Source organism: Barbus barbus, assembly GCF_936440315.1.
Source record: "Barbus barbus genome assembly, chromosome: 23".
In the NCBI taxonomy this organism is placed as follows: Eukaryota; Metazoa; Chordata; class Actinopteri; order Cypriniformes; family Cyprinidae; genus Barbus; species Barbus barbus.
In genome coordinates this window covers 19,644,757-19,666,066 of record NC_136751.1, presented here as the reverse complement: position 1 = coordinate 19,666,066, position 21,310 = coordinate 19,644,757, and the positions used below count along the sequence as shown (strand labels likewise).

At 37.1% G+C, this 21,310-nt stretch overlaps 2 protein-coding genes across 4 annotated transcripts; one reads left to right on the top strand and one right to left on the bottom strand.

Moving 5' to 3' along the window:
- Positions 1-5,969: 5,969 nt before the first annotated feature.
- Positions 5,970-9,503, bottom strand: LOC306842809 (membrane progestin receptor gamma-A-like). The gene is made up of 10 exons (XM_079373885.1): positions 9,362-9,503; positions 9,099-9,165; positions 8,452-8,552; positions 8,146-8,273; positions 7,554-7,756; positions 7,312-7,438; positions 7,136-7,180; positions 6,962-7,058; positions 6,700-6,844; positions 5,970-6,564 (listed from the first exon to the last, which is right to left on the bottom strand). The coding sequence occupies exons 3-10, from the start codon at positions 8,503-8,505 to the stop codon at positions 6,329-6,331; spliced, it is 1,035 nt and encodes a 344-aa protein (XP_079230011.1). The 5' UTR covers positions 8,506-8,552; positions 9,099-9,165; positions 9,362-9,503; the 3' UTR covers positions 5,970-6,328.
- Positions 9,504-10,063: 560 nt separating this feature from the next.
- Positions 10,064-21,281, top strand: LOC306842897 (DNA damage-binding protein 2-like). 3 transcript variants are annotated; one of them, XM_079374068.1, is made up of 11 exons: positions 10,064-10,209; positions 10,312-10,473; positions 10,614-10,735; positions 13,128-13,319; positions 13,946-14,091; positions 15,007-15,106; positions 15,187-15,364; positions 15,470-15,615; positions 16,756-16,911; positions 20,728-20,773; positions 20,862-21,281. In XM_079374068.1, the coding sequence occupies exons 2-11, from the start codon at positions 10,326-10,328 to the stop codon at positions 21,119-21,121; spliced, it is 1,494 nt and encodes a 497-aa protein (XP_079230194.1). In that variant the 5' UTR covers positions 10,064-10,209; positions 10,312-10,325; the 3' UTR covers positions 21,122-21,281. The 3 variants fall into 3 exon arrangements, with proteins under 3 accessions (XP_079230194.1, XP_079230193.1, XP_079230195.1); XM_079374067.1 differs by having other exon boundaries at positions 10,104-10,217; positions 10,310-10,473; XM_079374069.1 differs by lacking the exon at positions 16,756-16,911 and having other exon boundaries at positions 10,124-10,209; positions 10,310-10,473; positions 20,862-21,273.
- The last annotated feature ends 29 nt before the right edge of the window (positions 21,282-21,310 follow it).

Genomic DNA, 21,310 nt, shown 5'->3' with positions numbered 1-21,310 from the left:
ACTGATTTTTCAAATGTGACCAATCAGGGAGCTCAGCCACGCTTTAGATGACCGGATGTCCCGCCCTAAATTCCGCCTGATATCAAATATACGGAGATTGAGGTCTCTGCAGAGTAAAAGAGGGCGTTTCTGAATTTGTGGGTGTTTTCAAACTGCTGGGAGTTTCTCAATCATACAAACAAAATAGGTGCGTTCGACTTGAAGCACGGCTACAGACGGTGGTAAACGAGAGTAGCCGCTTGCAGTCAGGGGCGGAGTTGAAAACGGAGTCGTCAAGTCGGACACTTCGGGGCTCTCGTAGTTTGCTGCATCTACCTCAGTCATGGCAGATCACGTGGCGTTTGCTTGCTTTATTGCAGACGAACTGGAAGCTATAGAAATGCCGTTATTGTTGTATGAAATTGAGCACAATGAGCAACGAAAGTGAGTAAAGGTTCAATGTAATAAATATTGTTTTAATAAACCTTTAAGATGTATGTAATATTTTGAAAGGGTGTCATCACGACAGAAACAAGTTTTAAGTAAATAAACAGAACATATTGAAAATTTGACTTGTGCAGTATGAGTCATTACGTGTGTTTTTGCTACTGCAACTTAATAAAAACAATCTATGAAGATAATAATTGTATGTACTAAATGTGGTTTTCATTACAGATAAAAGAATTGGGATGTTACATATTTGTTTACTTATTTTACTATTTCTCCAGTTAGGTAAGCACATTTTAGTAAGACATTCATACGTGAACACCATGAACAGGCCTACGGATGAGCCCAATTTATTTGCCTTTCTATTATGATTTATACCATCTTATGAAAGTGATCTGAATGTTGTATTAAGTTGACATCCAGCCAGAGTTGTTGGCAGTAATCGCATGCAAGTGAAGATGGATGAACCCAGCAACTAGACAATTAGTATCAATCAGAATCCATGATGACCACATTATATTAAAAGTCTGTAAGATTGACATTTGATTTATTCCATAACAAAATTATTATCTAAATAGGTTATGCAGCTTAATACTGTAAAGGGTCTGTATGAAAAAGGTCCAAAATAAACCTATGCACAAAACCTATATAAACGAATTAACAAAAAAGTGATTGCAGTAAAAATAATTGTAATCTTTTAATAAACATGATTTATGCGATGAAGATGACATGAAAAGTTAATTTAATTAAGTCCGTATATGAGCATTAGTGGGACTGAAGTTGTCAGAATAAACCCGAAATACACGTCGTTGTTGTCATGTGGTGAATTTGGCCAATCGTGAAACAGCTGTGTCGTCATCAGCGCTCCCGCAGTCGCTCTGGAGAAATTGCGCCGGCTGAGTCAGCCGGCTGCTCTCGAAACGCTATCGCGGTACTTTGATGCCACACGTGACAGTGACGTGTGGTCGGCGCCGGTTCAAGTCGGACTAAATTTCTAACCGGCATGCACTGCTTCAAGTCAGCCGCCGATCGGTCTGCTAAGTGCTGCATGAAGTCGAACGCACCTAATGATTTCCTTTACCTAACCCCACCCCTAAACCTACCATCACTATGACGTCAGCCAATCAGGACACATGGTCTAAAAACGCCCCGATCTGGTAACTCCCATTACTTTGCTGCAGAAGGTGCGTTCGACTTCATGCAGCACTTAGCAGACCGATCTGCGGCTGACTTGAAGCAGTGCATGCCGGTTAGAAATTTAGTCCGACTTGAACCGGCGCCGACCACACGTCACTGTCACGTGCGGCATCAAAGTACCGCGATATCGTTTCGAGAGCAGCCGGCTGACTCAGCCGGCGCAATTTCTCCAGAGCGACTGCGGGAGCGCTGATGACGACACAGCTGTTTCACAATTGGCCAAATTCACCACATGACAACAACGACGTGTATTTTGGGTTTATTCTGACAACTTCAGTCCCACTAATGCTCATATACGGACTTTCAAAAAATACAAATAAATTAACTTTTCATGTCATCTTCATCTCGTAAATCATGTTTATTAAAAGATTACAATTATTTGTACTGCAATCACTTTTTTGTTAATTTGTTTATATAGGTTTTGTGCACAGGTTTATTTTGGACCTTTTTCATACAGACCCTTTACAGTATTAAGCTGCATAACCTATTTAGATAATCATTTTTTTTATGGAATAAATCAAATGTCAATCTTACAGACTTTTAATATAATGTGGTCATCATGGATTCTGATTGATACTAATTGTCTAGTTGCTGGTTTTTCAGTTCACGACACCTGAAAAAAAAAAAAAGTTGTCAGCTGACCTCATCATTGTCTTAATATTCAACCATACATAACTGAGAAAAAACAGAGATAGAGCTGTGATTAACCAAATAGTGACACTAATAAAACTTACTGTCCAACCACCGAAAGTGAGCCTCTCGGCGGACACTTTCCATGCTCACAATGCTGTTGAAGCACCTGCAGGTGAGGAACATCACCATCTTGAAGCACAACCTCCAGTAAGATTTCACAAAGGACCAGCGGAGGAAGCTATACATGAACAAAACATAACAATCTGAACTTCTTGTGGTTATAATGATTCCCTTGCATTTTATAAATTGAGTAATAACAAATACATGCCTCCTGTATGTTCAGGGGTTGGTCAACGGTTGCCACTATGAAGGGACAAATGAAGAACATCAGTAAATGACAGTCAACATTTACTATAAATAATAGAGCACCTCAAACAAAATAAATTATACCAGTTTTGTGTGGCTTGTCAGTCCGCCTTCTCTTTCTTTGCTGGATTTCCATGACCGATCTTGATAAATTTATGACATAAAAACATTAATAATACAGTATATCAAGTTTCATTGCATGAAGATATGACAACTAAAAGTCACACTAACTGTAAAGGCATTTTGCCATCCTTGTCATTATTTTTTAGAAAAGGACTAATAACAAGGAAAATGAAAGAAAGAAAGAAAGAAAGAGTCAAACATCTTGGTGGGAATTTCTCGAGCAAAAGGACAGACCACCATCTTCTTATACTTGGTATGTCTGACTATAGTTGGAAAAAGCACAAGTTTATCAAAACAATTCTTAAACTTACAGAATGTTTTTTAATGAGCTTGGAAAACCCACCTCTGAAAAATCAAATGTTCCCCCCAAGATGACATAGAGAGCATACTGCAACATGAATGATGTATTAATAACTGCACATGGGTTTAATTCTGACATGGCACCTGCAGAACCAATAGTAGCCATTGATCCTACCATTAGAATGAAGACTCCACAGCTGCAAGACATCTCTTGTCGAGGTATATCCTAGATATAAGTAAATTACATATGATATCATTTTTAACTAGTACCACTAAATTCCTAATTCATTAAAATTTTCAATCACATTTGGTGTAAAATGAAACATACCCCAAGGTCCTCAGAATAGAATTCTGTCCATGTCCCAGGACACAGGCTCTGAGCAATTTCTCTGTCAAAATAAATGAATGCCCCCCAGCCAAAAAAAAAAAAAAACCCAACACATTAAGATATACACTACAAACAGCCAATCAAACAGGGTTTTTAAAAGATAACTACCCTGCAATACTACATATGATTACCAAGTAAATTTGAAATAGAACAGAAAATAATAAAGGCAGAGTTTAACAGGAACGGTCCTGCCTTTATTTTTCCCATGGATTTCTTCTTAATGCAGGGATGCACAAAATGTATTAATATATGACCCTAAAATTAAAGTGTGTTGCAAGTAAAGTGTTTCTTAAATTGTATGCAATGAGAAAAAAGCCAATGGAAAAAGAAAAAAAAGAACTGAACATAGAACAAGAGAACACAAAATTCTGTAACAGGAAAACCTGTATATGGCAATGTAAGTGCCATCTCCAAAACTTGCAGTTTTCAGGGAATTGAGAAAATACAATTCACGCAATTTTGGCTTCATGAGCTGAAAAAATGTTTTCACCCTGTGTTAGTTGTTAGGAAACGCATAATATCAAGGAAATAATCAGAAATATGCCGCTGATTTCAGTTTGCACAACAATTGGTATTGTACGTTTATGTATGGCAACATTAAAGCAGACTCACACACAGCATCCAATGCCCTGGCACCCAAGATGGGAAGACCACAGCATCCTTGCTCATAATTTCAGGCTACATGTATATTAAAAAAATATTTTATAGTATATAGTATGTTTAATGTTTAAAGACATTACAAATGTCAGTGATCCTTACAGGTAAGTGGTCCATGGGATGTGCACAAATTGGTGGCAACCATGTCACTATGGCTATGGCATGGCTGTCAACTGGATAGAAGGGAGTGTGTTCTGGACTGAATGAAAACGTAATTTATCCAAAATATTATAGTTTTTAATATTTTTTTAATTAGATAAAATTTGCAGTTAGATTAATGTGCACAACACTTTCCTTAAAATGTATTTATAGTTATTTTTTGTACATATTAGTACCTAAACCCCCCGGTTTCACAAACAATTTTAAAGCCTAGTCCTAGACTAAAATGTAAGTCTGAGCTGTTTCAACTGAAATAAACTTGCACTGACTGATCTTAAAATATATCAGTGCCTTTGTTTTGTCTCAAGATGAACACCAGTAATGTTTTTTTCTAAGCATGTTTATGAAAATTATTTAAATGTCCTAATTGAACTATGGACTAATCCTGGTTTAGGCTAAACCCTGTCTGTGAAACTGGGCCATAATGTCCTGGGGACATAAATGGCACCTATTCGGTGGAATAGCCCATTAACATTTGTTTACAACTATTTATTAACTTATTTATGTAGTGTTTTCTAGTCTGACAAGCTAACTATTAATTTTTATATTAGAATACGCCGACAGGAAAAAAATTAAGCAAACTACCACCATCAACACTAAAGTAACAAACTTATGCACCAAAAAGTTAGCGAATGTTTGCTAATAATGGTTAGCGATAGATTGTAAGTGGCAGACCTCTTGGAGCTTTTTCTGTCTAATCATGTTGCAAGCAAATTTACACAAACTAATTAAAACGTTAACTTTGACAAAATGAGAATTTACAAAAATCCACTTCCATCCATATGCAGGACAGGTGATCTCTCTAATTTCACCGCTTTCTCACTCATATCTGATGGGAGAAGCGTATTCAAGTATTAGGAATCGCCCACTCAAGTTTTAGCAAATCAGGCACAGAGGTTGAAAAACGCCTACCCAGTTGGAAAACGCCCCAAAATTGAGGCACGCCTTTTGTTGCTCTGCAGAGACCTCATTCTCCCTGATATGCTGTTGACAATTTCCGGATCCAAAATCGACAGCTTTTCTGCTGACAAACATCTAATGTCTAAATTGGCTCTATCTGTTTCTCTGGGTTAAAGCCGGACAACTATAAAATTAGATTATTTCTATGCCGGCTTCTGTTATTTTTTACTGGAACAATATCTTTAATAATGTAAATTGGACTCAAGTTTGGTCATTACTTCAAAAATTCCCACTTACAAATAAGGTTAAGGATATCTCATATAAATTAATATCCTACAAAAAATTTCTACAAAATTTAAAATGATTTAAAATGCTCCTTTTGAGAATGTTTCTCATTTGTTTTGGTGGATTAAAATTGCATTGTAACATTCTATGGAAGTGTAAATATATTTATAATAGATATTTGTCTGTAAACTGATGCTTATGTACCCTCACTGCTTTTTTTCTTCTCCGTTTCCTTGTTCCTTCTTGTTGATGCATGTGAAATGTTCTTTGTTATACAGTGGGATATGGCTATTTTCGACAATAAAGCATTATTAAAAAAAAACAACTAATGTCTAGTTTTGTCTAACGGTTAATGTGTAAAAGTATTAAAATAAAACTAGTATATAGCATATTGTATTAACAGTTAATATATAAATGTAATAAAAATAGTGTATAGCGTATATTGTACAAATATAATCTACGTTATATTCTATAAAATATATAAAAGCTATCAAATAATGCATAGTTTTATTTAGTAAAAATAAAACTACATATTAACAAGATTTATTTATTAAGAAAGAAAGATTGTACACAAGGTTTTACAGTTTTCAAAAAGACTGATTATAAAAAGGCACTTGTAAAAACAATAATATAGTTTGATTCATGTGCTTCAAAAACATGGAAATGTGCAAATGTTAAGCATGTGATTAGAAGCAGAGAAAACAAATGACACTCTTTACACAAACGTGAATCAAACATTCAAAATAATCATAAATTACACAGTCTTATACTCTTCCAATTTATATAAAATCTTCATGAAATTGTTGCCATTAAACACATGGCTACAATACAATATACTCAGTTTTAAGAGAAACTAACTTAGCTGCCCTGAGTAACCTTATCAAATGTCACAATTCAAATAAATTTGTCCTTTACACCTCTAGTGCAGAAAAGTGCTAGACTGAAGACATATACATTACAAAGGCTGCTAACCACACTAAAGAATGCAGCTCCCACGGTGTCTGAAAGGGTGACTGGTGGCAAATGAACATGAAGCCACTGCTTTCGTGCAGCCATGTCAAGTTCAATGGCAGTCATCTGGAAATACGTGCCAATAACAGCGAACACGTGAAAAAGTTGATGACTGTGACCTGTGAAGGATGCATAAATGAACCACGCTTTAGAATTAATAGACTTTACCGAGCTTTAAATGCATCCCATTAGCTCCATATGTTCTGAATTCATGATTCTTAGTTTAAAGGGAATGCAGCGATCTGTAACTGTACCTATGTAGTCAAAACTGCCAGGAGCCAAGCGTTCAGGCAGGTGTGTGGCAAAAAGAAAGCCAGTGAGGACAGCCAATGACATGTGCTGATAGTGAACAGTACTGGCTTCATTAACAGTGCAACCCTCACCAGCGCACACAAAGATCTATAAATGAAAGCAGAAAGTACTTTAAATGAATGAACTTTGCTCAGTTTCACATTCAAAACAAACACAGCCAAAACAATGAGCTAAATTTTTTGCAAAATAACCCAAAACACTCACTCTATAAAAGAGAGGGACGTGGTCAAAGAGATATGGATAGACAAAGGCGATTATCCGTAGACATTTACTGAGTTTCTGATCTAATTTTCCAGAACAACTAAAAGAGAATACAGTTAATTTACTGAAAATGTACAATTTTTTTATGTCAAGATTAAAATGCAAATGAGACAATACCTTTTAATGCTGTGATAATTATACTGAAAAAATGGTAAACCAAGTCTAAAAACAAAGAAATATAAGTGTTTAGTCTTTTAATCGTTTTTCTATTATACCACTCAGGTCAAAATCCACAAAGCAGGTTACAAATATTACCAACTTTTGATTTATGGATTACTTATCCGTTATCCTACCTTGAGTAGCAGGCCAGTGCAGTGGAGATAACAGAATTGACAACAGCTATAGGAACATAGTATTTGTGAAATGTGCTATTGACCCATTTATCTGGAAATGAGTAAGAAGAGTAGGTGATGGCAGAACCTGTGGTCAATCAAATACACAAATAAACAAAAAGTTAGTATAATTCAGTCACAGAAACATTACATATGTATATAAATATATTTTACTCATTAGTTCTGTTATATTCTCTACATACCAAGGCTGTAGAAGCTGAGTGCTCCATAATCAAAGAAGAAGCAGATGTGCCTGGCCCTCTCTGACATGGTACTGAAGGTATGAGCACAGCTGGAAGCGAGTGGGTACACACAGCATGACAAAAGGAACACCAGCAAGGGCCAGGTGAAAGGATTCTGCCAGTCATCCTCCACTAGTACTACTGTCAGTTTCCATAAGAAAAACCTTGCAAAAAAAACATTACATTCTAAAAATGCAAGCATGCATCAAAGCTGTAGTGTAACAGAGGCCTCAATGCGCTTGCTATAAAAAGTATTTTATATTTTTAACATTTTAACATTTTCAGCACCCTATAAATAGAATAAATTAATGTGGCAACAATTAAGTTGACCTTGCAAATGGCTCTATGACATATTGACATTTTCAGCAATGTCTAATGTTTTACTGTACACGAGTAATCTGGAGCTCAGGCTTCAAAGAGTTTAAAAATCATTTAACGTGGTATTAAGTAAGTTAGTCTTGTAGGAAGCTTAAATGAAATTCTCAAATTTGTCTTAATTTTAACATTAGCTAGTGTAAATGTACCAAAAGCTGAATGCTGAAAAATAATTTACCATGAAGGCAGAAAATGAGTCCAAATATTGAGGGTTTCATTTGTTAGCTGGAAAAGACTAAGCACACAGTCTTTGGCAGAGCTGCATGGGTGACGATACCCTGAAATGATGCCATCCTCCTGGAAGACCTACAATGAAACAAAAATGCATTTGAAAATCGGATTTATCAAGTTAATGCATCTGCTTTAATAGTTCATGACTGACATGATAAGTATACAATCAGTATACAACCCATTCAACAGTGCAAAACAATTAAATTTCTTGCTAATTAACATCAGCAATTAAAAGAAAATAAAAAAATCTTACTTTTGGAACTTGGTTGATGGTGAACACTTGAGGTAGCTTGATGAGATTGAGCATATTAGATAAGGGTCCAGCAATTACAAGATGGAGAGATCATCAGCCATCTACGGGGGGGGGTCACATATATCTTTACCAGTTGGATATATAGTAGGCTAACTTGACACTTGTATTGTTAGTTAGTAAAACCTTCAATAGATTAATCATTGTCCAACAGACAATAGAGGAATGTGTTAAATCCTAAAAATAACTGGTGTATCAGAGCTCGTATTGTGGGAAAAATGTATTCTATAGAATAATATAAATGCACATCATATTGGGTTCTAATTGTTGTTATGTGCAAAAAGCACAAAAATACTTCAATTGGGAAGATAAGTAAATGTAATTCATAACCTGCACTGGGCAATATCATTAAATAGTGAACAATAAGGTACATTTTTTTGTTGCCTTTGGCGACTACAGTGAACTAGAACACACTGAACTTGATACAAAAAGTTAAAGCATACAGGGTTTTTTTTAACTTGTGAACCCAACCAAATATGCTTACATAAATTTAATTTGTTTTTAGCATACGCATTTAAAATACTGATTGTAATTATTGGTTTGATTAGTGTACAGCAAAAATGTGGGAACGCTTCTAGACCATCACTCACCAAAGCACAAAACTGTTTCAAGTGAAGCTCATCACTCATGATGAACAACACGTGGATCAAGTTGGCACTGAAAATGCCAAGCAAAATTCATGAATTAATTATTTGTCCTACTCCTAACGGTTGTAAAATTGACTGCAAATCAATGATATACCTCATAAAACACCTAAATACCTGCTATTTATTAAATAGATCACATTTTATTTCTGAAAAGACAGACGCTTTTATTCATATAGCATCTCAAGTCTTTCTGCTGGCACACTTACCTCCAGATGTGCTTTCGACGTTCAGTGTGTGAACTGAATAAACAACATACAGTGAATGTTTGATTTTTCCCTTCCGGCAATGAGTAGAGAGTGGGAGGAAAAACATGCCTTTCTTTGTTTTCGTTGTCAGCTGTAGGTCCCTGGGCTTCTGTGATTGGCCAGCATACTCTCATGAACCCAAGACGCTGAAATCTTTCACTATAAGCACGAGACTCCCATCAAAGTGGTATAGATTTACAGATGTTAGTAGTATCTGTTTTTATAAAAAAAATTATTGTAAACTATTATATATAAATATTTTGTTTGTTTGTTTTAATATTTGCATGCCTCCTAACAAAAAATGAACGCATTGCAATCAATTCAATTCTAAATATTAGATTTCAATTATAATTACATAGTATTATATTATGCTCATGTTATTAGTTTTAACTGAGGCTGCAATTAACATTTATGAAGGTAAGCAATTGCAATTTTGTTTTCAGACAATATTTTTGTACACTAAACAGCGAAGGTGCGAGGAATTTATGAATATTTCTAATTCAGTATATTTTAATATCTTAAAAATGAAAATATTAACAATAATAATTTTATAAAATAATTTATTTTAAATAATAATAATAAAAAAAAACATGTACACGATTTGCTCAAAGTACGTGGATACTGCTTGCCAGCATGTAGTGGCATCTAGTGGCTACATTCTGTATTGAGCATAACGTTACAAAACATTCGGTTTTCATAAGTCTCTGAATGCAGTAAAAATGCGTGTCTGTGCACGTGTAGCGGTGTTCATCTGTGACCAATTTCCCGATCTGAGGGTGAATGTAATGTAGGTCGTTTTACATCTGCAGGTAAGAAAGTAAGTGCATGATTCTAGTCGATCAGATCGTAACTACAATGTGTAACAGTGATATATTTGACATGCAATGTCTTTGTCGACCTCTTTCAAAGAGAAAGTAGACTTTTAATGGCGCGAGGAAGGGCTCAGACAGATTCCTCTGCGTTGAAGCAGACGAAGAAAGTCAATTCAAAGAAAAGACCGAATGAAGAACAAACTCAAACACTCTCCAAGAAGCTGAAAGCTAAACAAGAAGGCAAGAAAACACCAAAAACGAGTAAGCAAAGCTGCGAATAATGAGTAATTGCACCATTTAGTTTAATTTATGAATGAAAAAAAAAAACTTTTTTTCCAGGACTAACCAGTCATTAAACTACATTTTCTGATGAGCTAATCTGTATTTGTGTAATGTAACAGAAACCTACATACAAGCAAGTGTCAAATGGATTGGAGCTCAGAAAAAAGTGGGCCAAACAAGTATCCTTCACTACATTTACAAAAGTTCCTTGGGACAGAGCATCCATGCTCAACTGCGCCAGGTGATGACAAGCACATAATGCAAATATACAGTTGTGTTCATAAGATTACATGCCCCTTGCAGAATATGCAAATATGTTAATAATTTTAACTAAGCAAGAGGTGTTAAGAAAATTGCATGTTATTTTTATTTAGTACTCTCCTGAATAAGCTATTTCACATTATAACAGATGTTTATACTTTCCCCCACGACTTTATAAAGTAAAAAAAAAAAAAAAGTAGGGGGAAAGTCGTGGCCTAATGGTTAGAGAGTCGGACTCGTAATTGAAAGGTTGCGGGTTCGAGTCCCCGGCCGGCAGGGATTGTAGGTGGGGGGAGTGAATGTCCAACGCTCTCTCCACCCTCAATACCACGACTGAGGTGCCCTTGAGCAAGGCACCGAACCCCCAATTGCTCCCCGGGCGCCGCAGCATGGCGTGTGTGTGTGTGTGTGTGCGTGTGTGCGTGCATTTGTTCACTACTCACTGCTGTTTGTGTGCACTTGGATGGGTTAAACACAGAGCACCAATTTCGAGTATGGGTCACCATACTTGACAATACGCCACGACTTTACTTTTTTTTTTTTATGTTTATGTATACTCCACAAGACAAAATAATAACTGGGGTCATTAAAAATGACCCCGTTCGAAAGTTTACATACCCTTGAATCTTAATAATCTGTGTTGTTTCCTGGATGATTGTGATAGCTGTTCATGAGTCCCTTGTTGGTCCTGAGCAGTTCATCTGCCTGCTGTTTTTCAGAAAAGTCCTCCATCTCCAGCACATTCAGGTTTTCCAGCATCTTCTGCACATATGAACCCTTTCCAACAGTGACTGTATGTTTTGAGATGCATCTTTTCACACTGAGGGCAATTGAGGGACTCATACACAGCTATTACAAAAGGTGGAAACATTTACTGATGCTCAAGAAGGCAACACAGTACATTAAGAGCCAGGGGATGTAAACTTTTGAACAGGACGATGATGTGTAAATTCTTCTAATTTTGTTTAAAGATCATATTTTATTCATTTGGTACTTCACTTAAGAAGCTACATAAATACTTAAACGTTTCCCAGTAGACAAAATAAGTACAAGTTACACTGATCATTCAATTCAACAAGTTTACACCCCCCGGCTCTTAATGCATTGTGTTTCCTTCTTGAGCATCAGTAAATGTTTTCACTTTATATAATAGTTATGTTTTAGTCCCCCAATTGTCCTCCATGTGAAAAGATAGACCTCAAAATCATACAGTCACATTTGGAAAGGGTTCAGATATGCCAAAAATGTTGGAAAACCAAAGAATGTGCAGGAGCTGGAGGATTTTTCTGAAGAACAGCAGGCATTTCAGGACCAACAAGGGACTCATGAACAATTATCACAAAACAGAAAGACAGTCGTGGATCGTCCAGGAAACGAGAGACAGTATTAAGATTCAAGGCTATGTAAACTTTTGAACGGGGTCATTTTTATAAATTCAGTTATTTTGTCTTGTGGAGAATATATAAACATTTGTTATGTGAAATAGCTTATTCAGAACAGTATTAAATAAACAATAGCATGCAATTTTCATGACCCCTCTTATTTAGTTAATAATTAGTAATTATTAACATTTTGCATATTCTGCAAGGGGCATGTAAATTTATGAGCACAACTGTGTGTGTGTGTGTGTGTGTGTGTGTGTGTATATATATGTGTGTATGTATATATATATAGGGACTCATGAACAATTGGATATTATATATATATATATATATATATATATATATATATATATATATATATATATATATATATATATATATATATATATATATATATATATAATAATTGGCAATAAAGCTCTTTCTGATTCTGATATATATATATATATATATATATATATATATATATATATAATATTATTAGAACATTAGTATTTTCACCAGCTAAAAATTATTTTGTAAGTTAATTCTATCTTTTGCTGTAGTGTGTCAGTAGGAAATACCAGTTTCCATTTCCAAACATTAATTTTGCCATCAATTGTAATAACGTCTCCAAGATGCTTAAATAGACCTACCTGCTAACTGAAAAACTATGCCCAAGTGCACTTGCTTTAAACTAAATGTTGATTAAATTTAGTTAATTGATAAAGAAAATCTATTTCTGACATTATTTTTGACAGCACCCTCATTTTACAGCATTTTTACACAAGTGCCTAATAATTTTAACAGTACTGTAGCTTTGGTAGATTTCTTGAAGCATCATGAAGATAGAAATAACTGACTTAAAACCATTTTTATCTGGTGAAAATACTAGTGTTCTTATATTTTTGGCCACCACTGTATATAAAGTACTTGTGCATTTTATAGAAAACTGGTGTAAAGGTTCTACAAATATTACAGTGTTATGTAATACTTTCCATTGCTTTATAGTGTCTGCAAGAGCCTTTTATACGCTCACTTAAAGCCTACAAACTTCACCGCACAGCCAGCCCCTTTGATCGGAGGGTCACTTGTCTAGAATGGCATCCCACCCATCCCACCACCGTTGCAGTGGGCTCCAAGGGTGGAGACATCAGCTTGTGGGATTATGATATGCCGAATAAGAGAACCTTCATACAGGGGGTGAGAGAAAGCTGGATTGAAGTGAAGAATATACTGTTCAAAATGAAGATAAAAAATATTTGGCACCTTTCAATTTTTGAGAAATTTGGACACTTTCACTTTCTAGAAACTGTAAACATGACTCAGGAAAGTGAAGTTACTTCTGAGAAAATGTTTAGAATCATTTGTTTGCAGATGCATCTTGGTTTGAAATTGATCTAATTATGCAATGACATACATTTTAAGTGTCCAAATACTTTTGGGGTTTCCGTGAAATCAAATTATTATGAAATGTATACTGTGTTCCTCTGCAGGGTAGTTTACTGATATAAATGGATAACTTTCAATAAAAAAAATCAATATAAATACATAAATAGCTAATAAATAGTCTATATCATTAAATATAGCACTGTACACTCTCAGAAAAAAGTACAAAACTGTCACTGGGGACCTTTCAAACGATACAAATGTACAATTTGGGTACTATTATGTACTATTTAGGCATAAGTAAGGTACTGTACTGTCAATGGGACATCTTTGTACTTTTTTCTGAGAGTGTAAAAGTAAATTTTAGCATTTGCTCAGATTACAGTAGATCAAAGGTTCAATTTTAGCAACTGCTGAGATTTTCTCCTCTGTTCTTCCAGATGGGTCCTGGAGATGCAATAACAGGCATGAAGTTTAACCAATTCAATACCAATCAGCTGTTCATCTCATCTATTTGGGGTGCTACTACCCTTCGGGATTTCAGTGGATCGGTTGTACAAGTCTTTGCCAAAACAGATTCATGGGAGTAAGTGTTCCTTTATTAGCAGTTATGGTAGTTTTCCCATTTGCTCTCAAAGAAACAGACCTTTTTGAACTTTTAATTGAACTTTAATTTGATCTAATACTTCTGTCCTGTTGTTGGGCACTTCTGTTCATTCAGCTGCATTATGGTACAATAAGTGCGAGTTCAACATCAGTTTTCAGTGTTTGATTCCGTTGGCTCTTAAATATGGAGGAACTTGCCTGTGTTTGAAGTTTAACATAGTTCCAGTGTTAACAAGTTATAAAGTGGGCATTGAATGCATTTGCATATATTTTGCTCTCCTGATTGGTATGAAGTTGGATAAACCCTCTGACAGATCAGAGGATGAAATCATTTGATTGTGTTTTGCAGTTAGTTATGTTATGTGTGACTGTAAGCTCATGTTATTGATTATGTTGCTAAGATGTTAGATTTTAGGCTATCTTAGATGTGTCCAAAATCTTTGTTGCTTCTGGTGATGGCACGGTCAGCGTGCAGGTTTGAGGGCCTCCAAAGTCAGATATTGTCTCGAACACCAGATTGTGGCCATGACCACCATGATCTTTGGTGAGGACAGTGCTTGTGTGAACTCTTGTGAATTGCTCTCCAGTGTTGGGAAATCAAATATACTTTTTTGGTGGTGTTTATATATTTCATGTTTATGTTCAGTATTCCTTATTGCTTTTCTGTAAGAACAATTGACTTTCAGCATGTAGTATAGATTGATTGTTGATTTGTCTTGAGATTGTTTGCCACATTTGTCTTTCAGTAAGCTTCTGCTTCTTTGAAAAGATGTGATCACGGTCTTTCACTTTTTAAAGCCCATCCCTTTCACCGCCATTATTAGGTATAAATTGGATATTATATTAAGATGTATTTGTATATATAGTTTTAATGCCTCAAATGTCACTCTCCCAGTTACTGGTATTGCTGTGTGGACGTGTCTGTTAGTCGTCAAATGCTTGTGACTGGAGACAATACTGGACGACTACTTCTGCTTGGCCTGGATGGACATGAGGTAAGTGAGGGAAAAATCAATTCTAATTGCAAAAATAAAGAATAAAGCTGTCTGATATTTGTATTCTTGAAAACATTTAGATTTTCAAAGAGAAGCTGCACAAAGCTAAAGTGACCCATGCAGAATTCAACCCTCGTTGTGATTGGCTGATGGCTACATCCTCTGTTGATGCTACAGTCAAGCTGTGGGACATCAGAAATATTAAAGACAAAAGCAGTTATATCGCTGAATTGCCTCATGAAAAACCAGTCAACTCTGGTAAGAGAATATAGTAAAGTGAGGAGGGGAAGAAGTAAAAAAAGTATTGCACTGTACAAACTGTACAGTGCAAATTAATTGAAATTAATGTTCTTTTTCTTTCAGCGTACTTTAATCCAACAGACAGAACCAAGCTCCTAACTACAGACCAGAGGAACCAGATCAGGGTATATTGTTCATATGACTGGTCTAAACCTTATCAAATAATTGTTCATCCTCATCGACAGTTCCAGCATTTAACACCCATCAAGGTAAGAGTTCCTTTAGCCTAAACTGCAAGTTTCACATGCCTGACTTTTTTCCCCATATTGTCTATAGCCAGATTCAGACGGTAATCGTTTCTCAGGGGCACGTAAGTGATTTTCACCATTTACAGGGGGTAGTTGTTGATTTAATTGCCGTCCGAATCCAGGACGTCTGTGTTTTTCGCTCACCACTGATGACAAACACGAAGGTCGTGTGGTAATTTAATTGCTCTCCGAATCCACATCTCTGAGTTTACGAGAAGAAATCGATTCAAAATTCAGCGTTTAAACCCTTTTCGAACACTCCCGAACACCGTACGGTAACTGTTGTACTTCGGTGTAATTTGCATAGCTATATATTTATTTTTGAAACGCTGGAAAGTATTTAAAAGAACAATACTTCATAACTGCTCCACCACAGCGAGTGAGAGTAGAAAGAGAAGAAAAGCACATAAACATTCGAAGTGGGTCTTTATTATGGCAGCGGCAGGTATGCAATACAATTTTAAAATGTGTATTATAAACTGATGTATATTGTGTATAATTATATACAACTATAGCGCATATTTTCCTACTTTTAAACAGGAGATTTAAATAATCAAATAATAAATAGGATTATACATTATTAAATATGCTTTGAATAATAAGAATACATTTTACACAATAATAAGAATAAATTTGTAAATAAAATTCATTTTATTTACAGCAGATAATCATGTGACTGGCCATGTGAGCAGCGCGTTCTCTGGTTCGCAGGATCACAGAACTCACTCCTCCACTGTGAATAAATCGCCATCCGAATCCATGAGTTTTATCACTGAGGTGATATGTAAATTTATTTTTACAGACCGTCCATATGAGAAACAATTACTGTCCGAATCGGGCTTTAATCAAGTTTACAGGCATCAAGAGATCCAGGACTATCGATGTCCTAGAGCAGGGGTGCCCAACCCTGTTCCCGGTGATCGACTGTCCTGCGAAGTTTAGCTCCAACTCTAATCAAACAAATCCTGAAGACCTTGATTAGCTGCTTCAGGTGTGTTTGATTAGAGTTAGAGCTAAACTTTGCAGGACAGTCAATCGCCTGGAACAGGGTTGGGCACCGCTGTCCTAGAGTTTAGTTTTGCAATTTTTGTTTTCCATCAGGCAACCTGGCATCCCATGTATGACCTCATCGTGGCTGGCCGTTACCCAGATGATCAAGTATTAGTCAATGACAAGAGAACTATTGACATTTATGATGCCAACAGTGGTGGGCTTGTGCATCAGCTGAGAGACCACAATGCTGCTGGTATCATATCTGTAAGAATGTTTTTTTTCTTTTAAAAATGAAAAAAATTATAATGTTAATGATTAGAATTCCTAAAAATGTATACACTACTACTCAAATGTTTGGAGTCAGTTAGATTTTTTTTAAAGACATTAATACTTTTATTCAGTGAGGCTGCAGTAAACTGAGCAGAAATGAGAGTGAAGACATTTAGAATATTAGAAAAGATTTCTATGTAAAATAGATGGCCAAATAGATGTAAAAAGTATCCAAGATGGCGCCGCTGAAGGCAGCTATTGTGCGTTGCTCTCCAGTGTTTATACTGTTTTTGTTTGTTTTTCCTGTTTTTTCTTTTTCAAATACGATTAGTTTTACCAGGGATGACCTGCTGAACATTCGGCAGAACACACTACAAAATCTTTTACCGGATTTTGATTTTTCGGCCGTTTTGCTGGACATTGTAGTTGGCGGAGCCGTAGCTCTGGTCAAACGCTACAGGAGGCGCAGGCAGGGGAAGAGAGCCGGTGCGCTCGTGAAGCTTCATCAGCGCGGATTTCGAACGGCGTTGCCTAGTATCCATGTGGCGAATCTCCGCTCTCTACCCAACAAAACAGATGAACTCCTTCTGCTCTCCCAGACAAATAAGGATTTTTCTAACTCAGCTGCTCTGTGTTTCACGGAAACCTGGCTAAATGGCGACATACCAGACAGTGTACTACATCTGCCTAATTACCAGCTGATCAGAGCAGATCGGGACGTGGATTCAACGGTGAAATCGCACGGCGGTGAGACGTGCTTTTACATTAATGAGAGGTCGTGTACAGATGTAACTGTTAAAGAAGATGTGCTGTTTAGATCTAGAAATGCTCTTCGTTAACTGCAAGCCGTTCTATTCGCCGCAGGAGTTCTGCTCATTCATTCTCGTGAGTGTTTATATTCCACCGCAAGCACACGAGAGCACAGCTTTACAGAAACTCGCTGATCTGATCACAGAGAGTGAGCAACAACACCCGGACTCTGCTTTAATCATTCTCTGGGACTTTAATAAAGCAAATCTCTCCCATGAACTGCCAAAATACAGACAGCACATCACATGTCCCACCAGAGACAGTAATATATTGGATCACTGTTACACAACAATAAAGGATGCATATCACTCGGTTCCACGAGCAGCTTTAGGACTCTCTGATCACTGTTTGGTTCATCTTATTCCAACCTACGTACAGGCAGAAACTTAAATCTGCAAAGCCTGTATTAAGATCTGTTAAAAGATGGACTAATGAAACAGAGCGGGATCTACAAGCCTGTTTCTCTCTTACCGATTGGACTGTTTTTGAAGCCGCTGCCATTGATCTGGACGAGCTCACAGAGACTGTAACATCTTATATCAGTTTCTGTGAGGATATGTGCATTCCTAACATCACTCCTCTAATCTACAACAATGACAAACCATGGTTCACTGCAAAACTCAGACAGCTCCGTCAGGCCAAAGAAGATGCTTACAGAAAGGGGGATAAAGTCTTGTACAAACAGGCCAAATACACACTGGAAAAGGATATCAGAGTGGCAAAGAGGAATTATTCTGACAAGCTAAGGAAAAAAATATCTTCCAGTGATCCTGCTTCAGTGTGGAAAGGAATGAAGGATATCACCAGTTACAAGTCCCCCAGCACTCTGGAGAATCAACACCTGGCAGACGACTTGAAAGAGTCGTTTTGAAAAATCACCCCACACCCGCCCTGAACACCTCTCCACACAACCATTAACACCTCCAGCAACCCTCCTCTCCCCCACACCTACAATTCAAATCAGCGAAGATGATGTGTGCCAGGTTTTCAGGAAGAACAAAAGAAGGAAAGCACCAGGCCCAGACGGTGTGTCACCAGCCTGTCTGAATATCTGTGCTGACCAGCTGGCCCCCATCTTCACACAGATCTTCAACAGATCACTGGAGCTGTGTGAAGTCCCCTCATGCTTCAAACACTCCACCATCATCCCCGTCCCAAAGAAACCCAGAATTACTGGACTTAATGACTACAGACCTGTGGCCCTAACGTCTGTAGCCATGAAATCATTTGAAAGACTGGTTTTGGCTTATCTGAAGGACATCACTGGTCCCTTACTGGACCCCCTGCAGTTTGCCTACAGAGCAAACAGGTCTGTGGATGATGCAGTCAACATGGGACTGCACTTCATCCTGCAGCATCTGGACAGACCAGGGACTTATGTGAGGATCCTGTTTGTGAATTTCAGCTCCGCTTTTAACACCATCATCACGGAAACCCTTCAGAAAAACTTACCCAGCTCTCCGTCCCCACCTCCGTCTGTCAGTGGATCAACAGCTTCCTGACAGACAGACAGCAGCTAGTAAAGCTTGGTAAATTCACATCCAGCACTCGTACCATCAGCACTGGAGCTCCTCAGGGCTGCGTACTCTCCCTACTGCTCTTCTCCCTCTACACCAAAGACTGCACATCTAAAGACCCCTCTGTCAAGCTCCTGAAGTTTGCAGATGACACCACACTGATTGGCCTCATCCAGGACAGTGACGAGTCTGCTTACAGACAGGAGATTAAGGAGCTGGCTGTCTGGTGCAGTTTTAGCAACCTCGAGCTTAACACGCTCAAAACTGTGGAGATGATTGTGGACTTCAGGAGAAACCCCCCTGCTTTCCCCCCACTCACCATTATGAATAGCACTGTGACTGCAGTGGAGTCATTCAGATTCCTGGGCACCACCATCTCCCAGGACCTGAAGTGGGATATTCACATAGACTCCATTGTCAGGAAGGCCTAGCAGAGGTTGTACTTTCTTTGCCAGCTGAGGAAGTGCAACCTGCCACAGAAGCTGCTGAAACAGTTCTACTTCACCATCATTGAATCCATCCTCTGCACTTCTATAACTGTCTGGTTCAGCTCAGCTACCAAATCTGACCTCAGAAGACTACGGAGAGTAGTCCGGACTGCTGAGCGAATCATTGGTACAACCCTCCCCACTCTCCAAGAACTGTACTTATCCAGAGTGAGCAAAAGGGCTGGTAAAATCACTCTGGACCCCTCACATCCAGCACACTCCCTCTTTGAGCTGTTACCGTCTGGTCGACGTTACAGAGCTCTAAGCACCAGAACGACCAGACACAGGAACAGTTTCTTCCCTCAGGCAATCCATCTCATGATCACTCAACAATAAATGTGGAACACACAACTATAATACATTATCCATTCACCACACTCACTAATTTTATTTTTATTTTCTCATTTCTAATTTGCACATAGTTGACCTGTACATACATAGTTGTCTATATTATATATTGTGGTTTTGCTGCTTTGTACATTGCCTATTTTGATATTTGTATATTATTCTTTTATTATCTGTTCCTGTCCTGTTACTGTCTTTCTGTTGCACTGTGGAGCTTCTGTCACTACAACAAACTCCTTGTATGTGTAAACATACTTGGCCAATAAAGCTCATTCTGAATCTGATTCTGAGATATTCTTCTGAATTTTCTGTTCATCAAATAATTAAGGAAAATTATCATGATTTCCACAAAAATATTAAGGCACAGTTTTAAGTACTGATAAAATGTTTCTTGAGCTCCAAATCAGCTTATGTTTTCAGAAGGATCATGTAACACTTGACATTTTAAAATATATTAAAAAGAGTTGAGTAAAAATATTTCACAATATTACTGTTTTTTTTATGAATTTTTAATAAAATTATCATAGATATGGCGACCATAAGAGACTTCTTCTAAAAATGTTTTGAACGGTAGTCTATATATAATTGTAGATGGACTCGATATCTGATTGCAGGCACCACTATAATATTACATGTTTATTTTATTTCAGCTCAACAAGTTTAGTCCAGCTGGAGATGTGCTGGCTTCTGGAATGGGTAAAACATAATTTACTGTTTATAATCATCGTAGTCATGAGCGATAGAAGATGTAATTAATTTGAAAAGTTGTACACTATAATTACAGGGTATAACATTCTGATCTGGAACCGAGAAGACACACTGAACAGTCTTAATGGGAAACAAACAACGGAGAGAGTGGAGGACAGTGGAGGCAGACCTGGAACCTCCAGATCCCAGCGTAGCACTCAGCAGCGCACAAATAGAGACAGAAGAGCAGCTGCTGATGATGCCAAGCTCAAGAAAAAGCTGTCATCACTATCATCACCTGAGACCAAGAGCAAGAGCAAGACAGAATGCAAGACATCAAAAGCAAAGAAGAAGTGAAAGAGAAATCACTGAAATTTAAAACTAGATACTCAGGCTCATGTCAATACATAAATCCAACAAAAAATAAAAAAAACAGACTTGTTTTGTTACCTTTTATAGGGCCTAAGATATGTATATTCTGTTCAAAATAAACTTTGTCATGTGTCTTTATTAGTGTAATAAGAGGTTCATATTATTTGAGTCATA

Excerpts from the sequence above, each read along its gene's own strand:
- LOC306842897 (XM_079374068.1), top strand. The coding sequence starts at position 10,326 with ATGGCGCGAGGAAGGGCTCAGACAGATTCCTCTGCGTTGAAGCAGACG. Across the intron at positions 10,736-13,127 it reads TCCATGCTCAACTGCGCCAG|TGTCTGCAAGAGCCTTTTAT; the intron begins GTGATGACAAGC and ends ATTGCTTTATAG. Across the intron at positions 14,092-15,006 it reads GCCAAAACAGATTCATGGGA|TTACTGGTATTGCTGTGTGG; the intron begins GTAAGTGTTCCT and ends TCACTCTCCCAG.
- LOC306842809 (XM_079373885.1), bottom strand. The coding sequence starts at position 8,505 with ATGCTCAATCTCATCAAGCTACCTCAAGTGTTCACCATCAACCAAGTT. Across the intron at positions 7,059-7,135 it reads AATTATCACAGCATTAAAAG|TTGTTCTGGAAAATTAGATC; the intron begins GTATTGTCTCAT and ends ATTCTCTTTTAG. Across the intron at positions 6,845-6,961 it reads ACGTCCCTCTCTTTTATAGA|ATCTTTGTGTGCGCTGGTGA; the intron begins GTGAGTGTTTTG and ends TTTCATTTATAG.